Source organism: Bos grunniens, chromosome 1 (genome assembly GCF_055505025.1).
Source record: "Bos grunniens cultivar Pamir isolate PY7600 chromosome 1, Bosgru_T2T1.0, whole genome shotgun sequence".
NCBI lineage: Eukaryota > Metazoa > Chordata > Mammalia > Artiodactyla > Bovidae > Bos > Bos grunniens.
The window spans coordinates 74,942,980-74,961,424 of record NC_141165.1 but is presented as its reverse complement, the minus strand read 5'-3'; the positions used below and the strand labels follow the sequence as shown (position 1 = coordinate 74,961,424).

Below are 18,445 nucleotides of genomic sequence, written 5' to 3'. Positions count from 1 at the left end.
AGTATGACAAAGACCATGGAGCTGCCATATTAGCCACAGACTGTGTACCTCCAGACTGCTGTTACTGCTGCTGAAAGATCTTTTATACCACTGGTATTTTGAATTTTCTATATACATAGCCAAACCTTATCAGGGAGTTGGTCAGTTTTATCAAATCAAGTATATGATAGAATGGCTTTGATGTACACTTCTGAAATTAAAAAGCACAAATCCAAATAATCTTTTTCTGCAAAGTCAAAAAATGCTAAGATGTGTGCAATTCAATAGTGCTAATATATAAAATTACTCTGAACTCACCTCCCTCCAGCTCCTCAGCATCATCACATAAACAGACTAGAAAACGAGAAGGAAATTAGACTTATCATCTCCAAGAGACTTACTTGAGAGACACATTTGTCTCAGTTCTACATCTCATTGTACATCTAAGTAAAAATATTTCATATTACACTTAAAAGTAAAGGGTCGTTCAAGAGCCCACATTAAAAAGTAAAACAGGGACTTCGCTGGCAGTCCAGTGGTTAACACTCCATGCTTCTACTGCAGGCAGGTTTGCTCCGTAGTTGGGGAACTAAGATCCTACATGCCATGTGACGTGGACAATAAAAAAAAAGAGTACATCAAACATTTAAAAGTGAATAAGTCTATCCAAGGGGTTCATTCCATGGACAAAGAAGGAAAATCCAATCTCCCAACGTGCTAAGCTTTTCCATGCTAAGTTAAAAAAAAAACAAGGAGCAAACTGATAGACAACAAGCTTTAAAAAACAAAAACAAATTAATAAACAAAAAGTTAAAAAAACAAAAGGGACAAATTGATATACAAAAAGTTCCTATTCTAAGTCAAATATCTCAATGCATTTTATTAATAATATACCCTAAGCTGATCTAGGGCTTCCCAGGTGGTACAGTGGTAAAGAATCCGCCTGCCAAATGCGGATTCAGTTCCTGGGTTGAGAAGATCCCCTAGAGGAGGGAATGGCAACCCCACTCCAGTATTCTTGCCTGGGAAATCCCATGGACATAGGAGCCTGGCGGGCTACAGTCTATGGGGTCGCAAGGAGTTGGACACAATCGAGCGAGTGAACACAAGCTGATCTAAGCTAAAGCACATCTTAATTACATGACAAAAATATATAATAGAGTTATCTTCCTGGTCATGAAAACATAATTGTGAAGGAAGATTGAGAAAGTATACCTCTGAATAAAGAAAATACGCATCCTATTATTAACCAGAACCTAAACAAAGGTAAAAATATAGTATGTCTAAAAGTAGAGGAAATTAATTAGTTGTGCAGTACAGAGAACTATATTCACTATCTTCTAATAACCTATAATAAAACTAAGGGGCAATCTTTTAAAAAATTAGTTAAACATCATGATCATCTAACCCTTCAAAGTTTTCAATTACTGCTGATCAGTATTCACTTTGTAATGTACTACTGTCTTTACCAGCAACCTCCTTCAGCCCCAACTCTCCTGACACAAACACACACCAAGTCACAAAGTGGAAGAACTTACTTTTGTTCCCAAATAAAAGATCTGACCACCATAGCTACTTATGGATTGATAGCAAGCCTTCTCTCCAACCAAAGCCTAAAAAAAAAAATTTAAAGGTAAAACACTACATGCATTAGAAGTCTCAAATTTTCAAGAATGTAGAATACAGAGACAATATAGTTTCATCCTGTAAGTGAGGGGGGGGAAAATGTCAGTCCAGTGCCACTCTGTCTGTGGAAGTGGCAGAAAAGACAAAGTGCAAAAAGTAGTTCTCTGCTTGTATATGGTCTTTTTATCTTTCAGAGAAATGCAAAAAATGGAGGAACATGGCAACTTCTAAACTCGAAGAAAAACTTGCAACCTGCCCACTACCGGATGACAGGCAATCACTGCTTCTGTCAAAGAATAGGGCTAATTGAAATGATACCTCCAAGTTCTTTGAAATAAATATCAACAAAAAACGCAAAAGTAAACAGGAAGATGAAGCAGTGCAGTATATGAAAGTCAGCACAGCCCAGCAAATAGAAACAAGACTTACTGCCTGACAAATCTGGGTTGCAAATTTAGGCTCTGTCACCTACTAGGTGACAGAGTTTAAACAAGTTTCAAAGTTCTGACACTATGTTTTTCCATCTTTGAAAACCATGCAGTTTCTGAGAGGCTTAAATACAGTAGCATTTATAAATCTTCCAAAACAGATGTGGTCAAGAACTGATAACTAGTCATTTTTCTTACAAAATTATAAAAATATATACAAAGGTCGACAGAATAAAATAATGAACCCAATGTATCCAGTAACTAGCTTCATTAATTATAAGCTCAATCTTGTTTCATCTACAATTTCCACTGACTCCTTTATAGCACAGTAATAATTCTGAAATGAATCTCAGATTTGAACATCTCATTTACAAAAATTCAGTTTATGCATAATAAATCCTTTTTAACATAACCATAATTTCCTTGACAGACTTTTAAAAATTAACAATCATTCCTCAATATCAAATATCTGATCAGTGTTTGGATTTCAGATTGCCTCATAAATGTCAAACGTTACTGAGATTTTTATTCTTTGTTTCTACATTTCATTTGTTAAGTCAAGACTCAAATAAGGGCCACACACTGAAGCAGGCTGATACATCTCTTAAGAGTCAGTGTGCCTCTATCTCTCACAGTCCTTTACTTTCCATGCAGTTTATTTGTTGAGGACACTGGAACACTTATTCATGGGAGTTTCCTACTATCTGAATTTTGCTAATGGCATCCCAGTGGAATCTTTTAACATGTTCCTCTGCTTCTATATTTCCTCTAGAAGATCAGAATCAGGGTTTTGCATTTTTTTTTAGTCTGGGTTTCTGGCAGTACTACTTTAAATTTAAGTACAATGTTAGTGCTAGGATTTTTGTAGATGTTCTTTTTAATCAAGCCGAAGAAGCTCCCTTCTACTTCTATTCCTAGTTTGCTAAGAATTTTATCAGAAACGGATACTGAATTTTGTGAAATGCTTTTTCTATGTTTTTTGAGATGGTATTATGACCTTTCTTTTACAATAAACTTAACATAGTGAATTACATTGACTTTTGAATGTTAAACCAGCCGGGTGTGACTTGGATAAATACCATTTGATAACGATTCCGCTTTTCATACATTGCTGATTTACTACTATTTTACAGATTTTTGCTTCTATGCTCATGAGGTCATCGGTCTGTATTATACTTTATTGCAATGTCTTCAGTTTTATTATCAGAGGTAAGCTGATATCATAAAAAGAATTATGTGCTCCCTTTTCCTCTATTTTTAAAAAGATTTTTATGTGAAATTGATATTTTTTCCTTTATTATAATAGACTTTACTAGTGAAGCTATCTAAGCCTGGATTTTCTTTGCAGGAAATCAAACTAACATACAACCCCTTAGATTTTCATTTCTTCTTGGTCAGCTTTAGTAATCTGTACCTTTCAAAGAATTTTTCCACTTCATCTAAAATTGTTTAATTTTTAGGCATAAAGTTATTTATCTTTTTAATATTTTCAGACTACACAGTGATTTTATCTCTCTCAGTATGATATTAGTAACTGCACCTTTTTTCTGAATTACTCTCATTAGTGTTTTATCTATTTATCTTTTAAAAAAACAAGTTTTATTTTCTTTGATTTTCTCTACTGTTTGTCCATTTCCTATTTAACTGATTTGTGTTCACTTTTGTTATTTCTTTTTAATATATTTCCAATTTATTTGCTCTTCTCTGTTTCTTTAAGATAGAGACTTAGGTTACAAATTTGAGATTTTTAAAAGTTATTTAAAGCTATAGTGAAAGTAAAAGTCACTCAGTCGTGTTCAACTCTTGGTGACCCCATGGACTATATAGTCCATGGAATTCTCCAGGTCAGAATACTGGAGTGTGTAGCCATTCCCTTCTCCAGGGGATCTTCCCAACCCAGGTATCCAACCCAGGTCTCCCTATTGCAGGCGGATTCTTTACCAACTGAGCCACCAGGGAAGCCCAAGAATACTGGAATGGGTAGCCTATTCCTTCTCCAGGGGATCTTCCTGACCCAGGAATCAACCTGGGTTCTCCTACATTGCAGGTGGATTCTTTACCAGCTGAGCTACCAGGGAAGCCCATTTAAAGCTATAAATTACCCTCAAATTGACTTATAGACTCCAGATTTTTTTTTACATTAATTTACAATGTTGTGTTAGTTTAAGTGTACAGCAAAGTGATTCAGTTATTTTACATATATACATTCTTTTTCAGATTCTTTTCCCTTATAGATTATTATAAAATATTGAATACAGTTCCCTGTGCTATACAGTAGGTCCCTGTTGGTTACCTATTTTAGATATAGTAGTGTGCATATATTAATCCCAAATTCCTAATTATCCCTCCCCGCTCTCTCCTTTGGTAACCATGTTTGTTTTTCTATGTCTATGAGCCTGTTTCTGTAAATAAATTTATTTGCATCTTTTTTTTTAATTCCACATATGAGTTATATCATATGATATTGGTCTTTCTCTGGTTTACTTTAGTATGATAATCTCTAGGTACATTTATATTGCTGTATCTGGTATTCTTATAGCTGAGTAATATTCCACTGTGTGTCTGTGTGTGTATATATATACACCACATCTTCTTTATCCATTCATCTATCGATGAACATTTAGGTTGCTTCCATGTACACACAACACGTCGTGGCTATTGTAAACAGTGCTATGAACATTAGACTGCATGTATCTTTTTGAATGATAGTTTTTTCTGGATATATGTCCAGCAGTGGATTGATGGATCATATGGTAACTCTATTTTTACCATTTTAAGGAACCTCCATATTGTTCTCCATAGTGACTGGACCAATGTACATTTCCACCAACAGTGCAGGAGGGTTCCTTTTTCTCTAACTCTCTCCAGCATTGATTATTTGCAGATGCTTGGATGCTAGCCATTCTGACTGGTGTGAGGTGATACCTCGTGTTGTTTCGATTTGCATTTCTCTAATAACGAGCAATCTTTCATGTACCTATGAGCCATCTGTGTGTCTTCTTTGGAGAAATGTCTTTTTAGATCTTCTGCTTTGTTTTGTGTAAAAATGCTGAGCTGTATGAGCTGTCTAAGACCACAGATTTTTATATGCTGCATTTTCACTTTCATTTAGTTCAAAATATATTATAACTTCCTTTGAGATTTCTTCTTTGACTTATGGGTTATTTATAAAGGTGCTACTTAATTTCCAAATATTTGCATTTTCTCCAGATTTACCCTGATGATTCTTTCAACAATTTACTGTTCTTTGCTTTATGGCCTAGCATATAATTTATTGGATGCTCCATCTGCACTTGAGAAAGTTTGTAACTTACTTTTGCTGGGTGGAATATTCTACAAATATCAGTTATATCAAGTTGGTCAATAATTCTTTTTAAGTCTTCTGTATACCCTTGATGGTTTTCTGTCTGCTTATTCTATTAATTACTAATAAAGGAGTTTTGAATTTTGCAAACTCTAATTGTGGACTTGTCTGTTTCTCCTTTTAGATTTGTTATTGTCTCATATATTTTGAAGGTCTGTTATTGGGTGCTTAAGCCTTTAAGATTATTATGACTTCTTGATGAATTAATTTTTTTATCAATTTGAAATTTCTCTTTATCTCTGGCAATATTGCCTACTCAGAAATCTACTTAATCTGATATTAAAATAGCTATTCTTAGTATTTGCACAATATGTCTTTTTCTTTCTTCTTACTTTTAACTTATCCATGACTTTGTATTTAATAAGAGCTTTTTGTAGACAGCATAGAGTTGGTCCTGCTTTTTTTTTAAATCCAGTATGACAATCCCTGCCTTTCAACTGAAATGTTTAGACATCTTCCATTTTCTATAATTATTGATACAGTTGGATTTAGATTATTTTATTGTTTTCCACCTGTACTACCTCTTTTTTTATGCTTCATTGAATATTTTTTAACATCCTTTTTTTTGCTACTATTGACTTATAAAGGGATACTTTTTCAGTGACTACTCTAGTGTTTATAATATGCAGCTTTAACTAATCTCAGTCTACATTTACATAATATACAATTTGATGTATAATGTTAAGAACTTTACAGTACTATACTTCCTTCTCCCCACTCCCTGCTATGTACTATTTCCGTCATCCTATTACTTCTACATAGCATTAAGTATGTACCACAAAATACCATTACTTTTGTTTTAAACAGTCAACTTCTTTTGTTAAATGACAATATTAAGGTTTACATACCATAAAATTCACTCATTAAGTATACAATAACATTTTGGTAAATGTACAGTTGTTCAACCATCGCCAAAATCCAATTTCAGAATATTTCCATCACTCCACAAAGATAACTTTTACCCACTTCCAGTCAATTCTCATTCCCACTCTTAGTTCCAGTTCTATTAATCTAATCTGTCTCTATAAATTTACCTTTTCTGGACATTTCATATAAACAGAATCAAACAATACATGGTCTTTCCATATGGCTTCTTTCACTTAACACAGTATTTCTGGGGTTCATCCATGTTGTAACATGTGTCAATAGTTCATTTTTTAAATTGAGGAATAGCATTCTACTACATGGACATGCCACATTTTGCTTATCCATTTATCAGCTGATGGACATTTTGACTGTTTTGACTTTTTAGCTATTATGAATAATACTGCTATGAACATCTGTGTACAAGTGTTTTTGTGGCAATACGGCTTCATTCCTCTTGAGTAGCTAGCTAGGAATAGAACTGCTCTATCACATGGAATCTTTAATATTTTGAGGAACTGCCAAAATGTTTTCTACAGTGACTGCACTATGTCCAACAAGCAAAATATGAATGTTCCAATTTTTCTGCATTGTAGTCAACAGTTGTTATTGTCTCTTTTTGATTACAGCTATCCTGGGAGGCATGAAGTGGTAACTCATTGTGATTCTGATTTGCATTTCCATAATGATTAATGATGTTGAATATCCTGTCATCTGCTTTTTGGCCATTTGGTGTATCTTCTCTGGAGACTACTGCAGATTATGGCAGATGAGAAATCTGCTCTTACACTTATTGCTGATCCTCTGCATTTAATGTGTCTTTTTCCTCTGCCTGCTCTAATATTTCCTCTTTCCAATTCATTTGAATCAATCTGTTCATTTTACTTGTGTTTGGGTTCACTGAGCTTCTTGAAATTCTGAGTTTATTGTTTTGGAAAGTTTTTGACCATTATTTCTTCTAATTTTTTCTCTCCTCTCCTTCAGAGATTTCTACTACACATTAGGCTACTTCATGCTACCTCACTGGTCACTAACACTTTTTTTTTTTCTTAATTTTTTTTCTGTTTCATTTTGGATAGATTCTATTGTTCTATTTTCAAGTTCACTAATATCTTGAAAATGACTGTTTTTGTTTTTTGTTTTTTTTCCTTGATTTTTCTTTTTCCCCAGACAGGAGAGCAAATCCAGTCCCCACTATTCCATCATGGCTGAAAGCACAAGTTCAAAGTCTATCAGTGTTTTTAATAATCACTCAGACTGCCACCACCACCACTATGCCACAGTTGCCAGGAGTCAGGGAGAGCTGATTTGGGGGCTTCCCTGGTGGCTAAGACGGAAAAGAATCTGCTTTCCATGTGGGAGACCCAGGTTTGATCCCTGGGTCAGGAAGATCCCCTGGAGAAGGAAATGGCTACCCACTCCAGTATTCTTGCCAGGGAAATTCCACAGACAGAGGAGCCTGGTAGGCTACAGTCCATGAGGTCACAAAGAGTCAGATGACCGAGTGACTGACACTTTTACACTTCCAGACAAAAGAAACTAAGTGTGGGACAATAATTAATCTTAACCTAGTGAATTCTATTGAATTACCATTTCTTCTTCTGGATTTTCCTAGTTTCTAAATTCTGAAAATACTGGAAGACTCTTCCACATATATTTATGCTCTGAAGTTCTAATATCTCAGGGAGATTTGAGCAATGGCTAGATACTATGCTGGAGACACTCATAAATAAGACCTTCACTACTATTTTTTTCCAAGAAATTATACAGAGAAGCTCCACAAGAGTCTAAATTTCCTGCTTAAATATTACTGACTTAGGAAACATGAGATGACAATTTCAAGTAATTTAACTATAAACTACATATGTAAATGGGCTTCCCTGGTGCCACTAGTGGTTAAGAGTGAAGTGAAAGTTGCTTCATCCTGTCCAACTCTTTGTGATCCCATGGACTATACAGTCCATGGAATTCTCTAGGCCAGAATACTAGAGTGGGTAGCTTTTCCCTTCTTTAGGGGATCTTCCCAACCCAGGGATTGAACCCAGGTATTCTGCATTGCAGGTGGATTCTTTATCAGCTGAGCCACAGGGGAAGCCCAAGAATACTGAAGTGGGTAACCTATCCCATCTCCAGTGGATCTTCCCGACCCAGGAATCGAACTGGACCCCCCTGCCAATGCAGGAAACATAAGAGATGTGGGTTGGGAAGATCCCCTGGAGGAGGGCATGGCAACCCACTTCAGTATTCTTGCCTGGACAATCCCAGGGACAGAGTAGCCTGGCGGGCTACAATCCATAGGGTCGGAAAGACTTGGCACACACACCTGTATAAACTGCTAAATGCCATTGTCATTGCTTAAAATATAGTAAAATTAATACTAAAATAACTTTTAGGTCTTCCTTATCTGCAGACTCCTACATTTCATCTATCTCCCATTCCTAAAGAATTTTTCTCTCAAAGCTCTCTTTGCCTTTCAATGACCAGAGTCTTCATACCTGTTCAAGTCTTTAGCAATTATCCATATACTTCCAAAGCCTTACAAGCTACTTGTCTCTGTAGTCTTTAGTTCCTTAAATCTATCAGGCTTGTTGTCACCATATAAAACTTTCTAAAATATCTTGCTTTTACAATTTCTCTCTTATGAACTTTAAATTTCACTTCATTATTTTTAGTATAAAAGTTAAAATTCTTTGGTATTAGTCACATTTCTGAATAGAAGATAACAGGAATTATTGTTTTAATTCACATTCTTGAATACTTACAAATAAATTCACATCCACTTTAACCTAGTTAGTGGTTTTCAAAGAAACATCAAGACATAAAGATAACTCCTCAGAATTCTTAAAATAAAGCAACAACAAAATATCAAGTTTATCAAAACAATACTAAAATAATGGATTATCCTTACCAGTGCCTGGCTCACGTTTCCTCCAGTGGCTAGTGATTTGAAATGGCTGCTATTATAGACCAACTGAACTTCTGAGATCTCCACTGTTTCCAGTTCCTCCTGAGTTTGCCGATCAATCACATGCAACTTCTCTACACTGTCCAAGAGCACAATTGTGCGTGAGTTTATCCACTGTAATTCAAGCACACAGAAACACAAGAGTGAGGCCCATCCCACATCACCATCCAGGACGAGAAGAAAGCTTGGCCACTCAGTTAAATGACGTTGAGGACCTTAACCATTTAATCAATCAGGTGATGACAACACAATCACAGCAAGAACTACTCAGTACCAGCCCAAAGAACAGCAGGTACACAGCATACAGTTCTGATGGTATTAAAGTGATTCATAATGTAAAAGAAGGCTAACTAAGAGCCTTAATAGATATTATCAGATAAACTGTTTTTTATCAAAATTTTTTAAAGGTAGTACATTGACACAATAACTTAAAAGTGACCAACTTTGCATTTCCAGTGTTTCTGACATTAATCAAACAAAATGGCGAATCCTCATAAACCTAGCTGGTCAAAGAATGATCATTAGCATTTAAGTATTACATATTTTAAAATGGAAACTATTTTAAAAATATATATTTCCTTCACCTACAAATTATGGCAGAGTTCTTTGCTCTATTTCTGTATATAGTCTGAATATTTGTTAATAAGTACTATTACAATTTTTAAAGTAATAATAATGTTAAAATCTGCTAAAGGATGTCATTTTGATTAAATTTCTTGGGTTATATATAAAATTTATTTTCAAAATATTTTTTGAAAATTCTCAATTCCTCCCCAAGAAATAAATGAAGTCTTAAAATCTGCACAATTAGAATTCTAAATTAGCCAGAACAAAGTATTTCCCCTACACTTTCTCTGATATTAGTTTTGGTTTATTTATATGATCTCTTCCCATCTCAGAAATTATTTGCATAATCAAATAACAATCAAAAACAATCAAGTTGAAAATGGATCAATTTTTCTATTTTAACTATGCTACATGTATATATACTTTATCAGTGTAGTGGCTGCCATAAGGGAAGGGTTTGGTTTTTCAAAAAAACATTGTCTCTCAGAAAACAGAGTTTGACACTCAAACCCTTTACAAAGAACTTTTGTAATGTGCTCTCTTGATTACTTTGAGAAACAAAGTACCATTCAGAAAGACACATTATTTAGTCTTCTACAAACTTAGTGCTAGCTTTTACAGACTTTCAAAGGTCACCTGGTTAAGAGAAAGAATGACCAAGAATGTTAGCATGTTTAGCAATTATTCTCGGGATTAGACTCTCACTATTTTAATTGTTGACATGTTGTAAACAAGCCTTTTAAAGGTAACTTACAAAGCAATGTGGTTAGGGGTCACATCATAAATATGTCACAGGACAAATGAAAAACACCCACTGTCCTACTATTAGAATGGCTACTTGTGGCTGGGAAATTTTTTCCAGGGACAGAATCATACGCAGATGTTTAGAGATGTACCTCAAACATCTTAAATGCAAGTGACGATGATGAATTCTAGACAAATATGTCAGACAGTTCCACAAGGGATTCTGGTAATGACAAAACACTGAAGTCTAATACACATGGGAAGAGGTTGAACAAAATTATTTCATGAAATGTATATGGGAAAACAGTGTTATTTCTAAATCAAGTTTGTAAGATTTAAAAAGCAATGTGCAACTAAATTAATAAATCATCTATTTTAAAAATTGATATGAAAGGAAATCATCTTTTTTTTTTAAAACCCAAAGGTTGCTTAGGACCGAAATGCATGGTAGAGAGAGAACTCTGCAAAGTTTTTAGCCACAAGAAAATAGTCTCTCCTGAACCAATAAGGACATACTCAGAAGTACCAAAATGTGTTTACAAAGAAAGCCTGGCAATGATCCTGAAGAAATTATTCTGATCTACCCTTTGAGCTATTCAAGATATTAAAGAAAACTTTTGGTGATCTTGCCAGTGTTCAGCAGGCTGAAGGACAATAAAAATAATATGTGGCATCACACCAATGTCAAGACTTTTTTCAGTACAAGCAGGACTTCACTTCTGTCCACATTTTATATGATCCTAAAGGTCATGGTACTCTTGCCTGGAAAATCCCATGGACAGAGGAGCCTGGTAGGCTGCAGTCCATGGGGTCGCTAAGAGTTGGACACGACTGAGTGACTTCACTTTCACTTTTCACTTTCATGCACTGGAGGAGGAAATGGCAACCCACTCCAGTGTTCTTGCCTGGAGAATCCCAGGGACAGTGGGGCCTGGTGGGCTGCCATCTATGGGGTTGCACAGAGTCGGACACGACTGAAGCGACTTAGCAGCAGCAGCAGCAAAGATCATGGTTTATGGCAAAAATCCTGGGAGCCTTAACATAACATGGACTCAAAACAATTACATAAAGTAAATGGGGGTATTTCGTTTCAATAATACTCACAGTAAAGTTGATGAGGTCATAGTATAGGTGAAGATGCTTTTGCTTAGTAACATGTATCGCTCCAGATTCGTCTCTCTTAACCTGATGATGAAATAAAAACAACCTGAATATCAGCTACTGTTTGAGACACTTTAAAAGTTTCTCACCTAGTCAATCCACCTAGAACATGATTTCCATTCAGAATATGGGTAAAACAAATACTGATAACTAAAGTAACTATTAAACAAATGAAATAAATCACTCACAAGTGTATGTAGTATATCTGGTATAATCCATGGTATACCTGGTCAGTGGTCAAGCTGTCTGTTTAGGCATACCATTGTTTTAAATGCACTTCACTTTATTGTGCTTCCAGATATTGTGTGTTTTACAAACTGTGGCAGCCTTGCATCAATCTATTGACACCATTTTTCCAACAACATTTGCTCACTTGCTTCCTGTCTCTGTGTCACATTTTGGTAATTTTTGCAGTAGTTCAAACTTTTTCAGTATTATTTGTTATAGTAATCTGTGATTAGTGATCTTTGATGTTACTATTGTAATTGTTTTGGCTTTTTCTAAGCAATGAAGTATTTTTTTTTTTTTCAACAAGGTAATGATTGAAATCTAAGACTAATCTCTCAAGTTATGAATTTTGGTTCTATTGGTAAATCAGAAGCTTCTGGCTGAAGTATTTTTTAATTAAGGTATGTACACTGCTTTTTTTCAGAGATAATAACACACTTAAAAGACTACAATATAGTGCAAACATAACTTTTCTATGCCCTGGGAAACCAATCAACTTATGTAACTCACTGCACTGCAGTATTTGCTTTATTGCAGTGGTCTGAAACAGAAACCAATAATATCCCCAGGGTATGCATGTACTGGCAAATGTAATATTCACTCTGTTATACTCAGAACAAACTAACTTCATCACATCAATAACTGTATTTAGCCAGAGTTAAAGCATAAAATAGGATTAGTGGCATGGTGTAAAAAAAAGTAAAACAAAAGTACATTAAAAGGAAAATAAGGTGCTGCAGTTACCAAAACTAGGCTTTTCTGAAATATGATACCGTTGCTGCTGCTAAGTCGCTTCAGTTGTGTGCGACTCTGTGCGACCCCATAGACGGCAGGCCAGCAGGCTCCCCCGTCCCTGGGATTCTCCAGGCAAGAACACTGGAGTGGGCTGCCATTTCCTTCTCCAATGCATGAACTAGTATAGCTCAAACAGCCCGAAATTTCCCAGAACTTCAAGTGTTACTATTTTATTTATATATGCATATGTATACACTCTATAATCTTCATCTGTCCTTATCATTTGTTCTATTTCTGCTCCAAGGCGACAGAGCACTGAAGAAGACAGACACAATATAGTGACCTGCCTGAAATAGAACAGGACATCATCAATTCCAGTGTAATACCAATACCAAAGAGAGATCAAAGAAGACTGAAGGCAAGGCCACCAGATACGTAAGAAGTGATGTCCTAAAGCCTCTCCTCCTCCGTCTTTTGTGTGATGCCATACTGTTCTATTTCCCCACCTACCTCCACATGCCTTTATAGGATCCTCCTTTCTATTGCCTTTGTTGTCCTTTTCCTTACACGAGTGTCCACCAACATTATGGATGCTCTTGCTTTTGATTTACACAGCTTCAACTACCTTCTCGATCTTGGAATTTTCATTTGCACCCCAGACCTGGATTGCCAGTCTGCCCAGAGAACATTCCCTAATATACCACTCAAGTCTCACCTTCACTTTCAACCCAACACTATCCTTCCCGAACCCTAACTCTTTGAATACGTCATGCTCCTAAAATACAAAGCCAGAAATGCAATGTTTTATGTCCTTCAGTCCCCATGAAAAACCTTGTCTTTCCTTCAAAATGCCATCCCTAACTCTCACTGCACCCATCCTTGTCTAAAGACCTCACTTGCTTTATTACAAGAGCAAAACCCTTCATTTCCCTCCAACCTCCTATAATCTGTTCTTTTTGCTATATCTACAGTGCTATTCCTAAAATGTCACTTTAATCGTATCACTTTAATTACCTAAGAACCTGTGATGGTTTCCCCTTACCAATCTAGGGCAATTATTATACAATCTAGATCAGAGGTTAGCAAACTTTTTCTGTAAAAGGCCATACAGTAAATATTTTGGGATCTGCAGAGCATACAATCTCTGTCATAACTACTCAACTCTGCCACTGTTGAGTTTTGCACTATTGTGCAAAAGCAGCCATAAATAAGACATAACCAAATGGGCATGAAATAAAACTTCACAAAATCAAGTAGCCAGCCAGGTCTGGCCCACAGGCCACAGTTTGCCAATCTCTAATCTAGATCCATCCATATATTCAACTTTATTTTAAACAATAAGCTTCTCCCTGTTATTAATTGTAACACTTGTTACTGGCCTTCTATATATTTAAGTACTATCCTAGTACTTGGAATACAGCAGTAGGGTTGGTTTTAGACTTATGGTGCTTTCAGTCTAGTGATGAAGAAAAATGTTAAATAAGGAATTTTAGAAGTGCTGAATGTTATAAAAGAAGGTATTATGGATGTTTGTAGTGGGAAATGCTAACTGAGATCAGTAGGTCAGGGAAGGCAATGCTAATCATGAGCTAGGATACTGTTGAAGAGAGCACAGAGCTTTCCTGGCAGAGACGTTGACATATGCAAAGACACCAAGGCCAAAAACATGGAAGCATCCTAAATGTCCATCAATAGATGAATGGATAAAGATGTGGTACATAAATACAATGCAGTGTTACTCAGCCACAAGGAGAATGAAACAATGCCTTTGCAGCACCGTGGATGGACCTGGAGACTGTCATACTAAGCAAATCAGACAGAGAAAGACAAATACATGATATCGCTCACATGTGGAATCTAAAAAAATGGTACAAGTGAACTTATTTACAAAACCGAAACAGGCTCACAGACATGGAAACAGACTTATGGTTACCATGGGGAAAGAGGGAATGGGATAAATTAGGAGTTTGGGATAAGCAGATACAAACTATTATAGATAAAAGATAAACAGCAAGGTCCTACTGTAAGGCACAGGAAATTATATTCAATATCTCATAATATCTACAATGGAAAAGCTGGAAAAGAATATATATATATATATATATATATATATATATATATATATATAAACTGAATCCCTTTGCTATACACCAGAAACTAACTCAATACTGTCAATCAACTATATATGTCAATTTAAAAAAGAAATAAAAAGACACTGAGGCAAAAGACTAGTTAGGAAGCTATTTCAGAGCCTGGGTTAGAAATGCCTGTGGTTTAGGCTAGGGAAGCAGCAAGAGGTGAGACAAAAAAGGAAGTAAATTAGAGTCAGCAGAATGTGTGATGGAGCAGGAATAGAGAGAAAAATGCAACTAAAAGACAACTCCTATATCTCAGGCTGGAGAAACTAGGTGGACAGTGAGGCACTTGCTTCACTGAGCTACGAAACTCAAGAAGAGATTCCACAGGCACATTCTTATCTCTGTGTCTTCAGTTCAGCTTATTTTCCCCAATATGTATATCCACCCCTCCTGTAGTATTTGCCCTGTACCCTTCATAAAGTCTTCCACAGCCTCTGTAATCCATACAAATCTCTTCATACTCTGAACTTACATCAAGTTTTAAATTCTCATCACATAGTAGAGTCCTTAAACTGTCCTCGCTAGTAGCAGGGAACATACTGGTTTTGCCTTTCAAACCATATTTTAACCTATTTTAAAGAAGAAATTAAGTTTTATACGTCCTCCAATTGCCTCGTGTCCACTATAATGTAAAGGACATAGTAGGTGCTCAATGATACTTGCTTTCTAATAAACACACTACATGTAGGTAGGTAAGCCATTAATGAACTGGACATGGACAACAGAGTGGTTCCAAATAGGAAAAGGAGTTCGTCAAGGCTGTATATTGTCACCCTGTTTATTTAACTTATATGCAGAGTACATCATGAGAAATGCTGGGCTGGAAGAAGCACAAGCTGGAATCAGGATTGCTGGGAGAAATATCAATAACCTCAGATATGCAGATGACATCACCCTTATGGCAGAAAGTGAAGAGGAACTAAAAAGCCTCTTGATGAAAGTGAAAGTGGAGAGTGAAAAAGTTGGCTTAAAGCTCAACATTCAGAAAACGAAGATCATGGCATCTGGTCCCACCACTTCATGGGAAACAGATGGGGAAACAGTGGAAACAGTGTCAGACTTTATTTTTCTGGGCTCCAAAATCACTACAGATGGTGACTGCAGCCATGAAATTAAAGGACGCTTACTCCTTGGAAGCAAAGTTATGACCAACCTAGACAGCATATTCAAAAGCAGAGACATTACTTTGCCAACAAAGGTCCATCTAGTCAAGGCTATGGTTTTTCCTGTGGTCATGTATGGATGTGAGAGTTGGACTATGAAGAAAGCTGAGCACCGAAGAATTGATGCTTTTGACCTGTGGTGTTGGAGAAGACTCTTGAGAGTCCCTTGGACTGCAAGGAGATCCAACCAGTCCATTCTGAAGGAGACCAGCCCTGGGATTTCTTTGGAAGGAATGATGCTGAAGCTGAAACTCCAGTACTTTGGCCACCTCATGTGAAGAGTTGACTCATTGGAAAAGACTCTGATGCTGGGAGGGATTGTGGGCAGGAGGAGAAGAGGACGACAGAGGATGAGATGGCTGGATGGCATCACTGACTCGATGGACATGAGTCTGAGTGAACTCCGGGAGTTGGTGATGGACAGGGAGGCCTGGCGTGCTGCGATTCATGGGGTCGCAAAGAGTCGGACACAACTGAGCGACTGATCTGATCTGATGTACATTCAAATATTTACACATACACATAAACCATTAATTGTTAGTCAAAGGAGATGGAAATAAAAAATACACCATGAGGAGGCATGGAGCTGAGGGTTTTCCATGTTAATCACTAAAGCCTCAAAAATTAAATAGGTCACTCTCTTTCCAAAGAATTACAATAGTATATTTCTTTGAAACAATATTAAATTACTGGTGAATCAGAATGATAACCTATGACAAAGGACATCAGCACAGATGTAGCATCATATTAGGACTTACCAGGAGAAAATGAACAACATCTCCTCTGCAGAAGGCTAGCATGGGATTCACGTAATTATGCACTGCCACGAAGTGCCAGGCCAGCAATGGAACGCTGGAAGGATCCATCTGGGTAAGAAGGAAAAAAAAAAATCATTGTTAACACAAGAAGAATAAAGAGAAAACTCTGGTTTAATACAGCAATGGACTGGTGTTCCTTGATAAAAACTCCTCCTAATTTCTCATTAAAATTCCAGAGGAGTAGAGACTGATTAGGAACCGTCAAGAGGGAACCTTCTTTGTGGACAGAAATGTTCCACATCTTGACAGAAGTTTGGGTTACCTAAGTATCTATATTTGGCAAAGTTTAGCAAATGTACACTCAAGATCTGTGTGTTTTGTTGTATATAAATTTTTCTACCAAAGGAAAGACTTTGACTACTGAACTGTACTTAATCATATACATGTTGAATATTTAGGGGGAAAAAAAAGAGTACTAATTTCTGCAATTTACTTGGAAGCACATTAAAAAAAAACAATTTGATGAGTGAATGACAATAAACAGGTATATAATGAAGTATACAATAAAATACTAATGGTACAGTTTTACAATGGTAGGTATATAGATGTTTAATGTAAAATCCTTTCAACTTCTCTATTTATTTGAAAATGTTCATAATAAAATATTGGGGGAAAAATCAACAAAAACAAAGATGCAAACACATACCATGATAAGTCTCAATTAGCCAGTGAAGGTCACCTAAGTACAATTAACGGTAACCTGAGCAGGCTCTACCATCTGAAAGGGCAGGGCTGCTTCCCCTGGGGCCCAGAGATAGAGTGAATAAGAAAGCTGAAGACTGAGCTCCCTCCTTACAGGGCCTACTTTCTGGACTAGTCTTGGTTCTACACCGTCATTCTCCATCCCATCCCATCCATGCCTCTCCTTACATATTCACTGGAAGAAAACATCACTTTGAAAGCATCCAAGCAGGAAGGAAAAGAGATACCGAGGTGTGCACAATACATTGCAAGAAGCATCCACCAAAATGAAATATCACAGGCAGAAGAAACCCCGGAGAGAATACGTGAGAGCAATTCTCACTATACTACGGTGGGGTGCTCTCTATCAGTAGTTCAATATCAAAGCAGCAGCTGTTCATGAGAGAAAACTTAACAGACTAAAGGTAGGGAAGTATAGACCTTGTGATCCCCAGGACACTGCTCTGGTCGCCAGCTGACACTGTTTTGGTCACATCAAGGTAAGCAGACAGAGAGCTAATTTCCATTCTATCTAGCTTTCTGACAGCCTCAGAGAATTCGCCACTCGTGAGTCATCTTCCCCGACCTCCCAACATGGTCTTTTTGCCCTTAAGATGGAGAGGCTTACTCACCCGTCCATAAGGAAAAGTCATCCACACTTTCAAGGATGGCTTCAATCCAATGACCAGTATCTTTAGGGAGAAAAAATACATTTTCACTATTTACCCTGCAATTTTCAGATTTTTGGTATTCAAAGTCTCTTAAGTTATGAGCTTCATCTTCTAAATACCTTTGTTAAGGATGCCATGGCCAATAAGGAAAATTGTGTGATGGGATGATCTTTCAACTCGGGCTTAGAGTGGAGAGGTTCAATACAGCAAACTTCACCCTTGGAACCGCTAAACAGGCATCGAGATTCACAAGTTCTCACTCCCATCACTCTCCTGAAAATGTAACCCAAAATGCAGAATCAACTTAGCAATG

At 36.6% G+C, this 18,445-nt stretch overlaps 1 protein-coding gene across 12 annotated transcripts in view; it reads right to left on the bottom strand.

Annotated features, from left to right (window-relative positions):
• The window catches only part of VPS8 (VPS8 subunit of CORVET complex), a 302,600-nt gene that overhangs the window by 242,580 nt on the left and 41,575 nt on the right, over window positions 1–18,445 (bottom strand). For all 12 annotated transcript variants that reach the window (XM_086397371.1, XM_086397382.1, XM_086397390.1 and 9 more), the window contains 7 exons: window positions 18,252–18,405; window positions 18,094–18,153; window positions 16,721–16,828; window positions 11,642–11,722; window positions 9,170–9,340; window positions 1,518–1,592; window positions 298–333 (listed from right to left, as the gene is read on the bottom strand). In XM_086397371.1, the coding sequence (XP_086253497.1) occupies window positions 298–333; window positions 1,518–1,592; window positions 9,170–9,340; window positions 11,642–11,722; window positions 16,721–16,828; window positions 18,094–18,153; window positions 18,252–18,405 (685 nt within the window). The remainder of the gene's footprint in view (window positions 1–297; window positions 334–1,517; window positions 1,593–9,169; window positions 9,341–11,641; window positions 11,723–16,720; window positions 16,829–18,093; window positions 18,154–18,251; window positions 18,406–18,445) is intronic.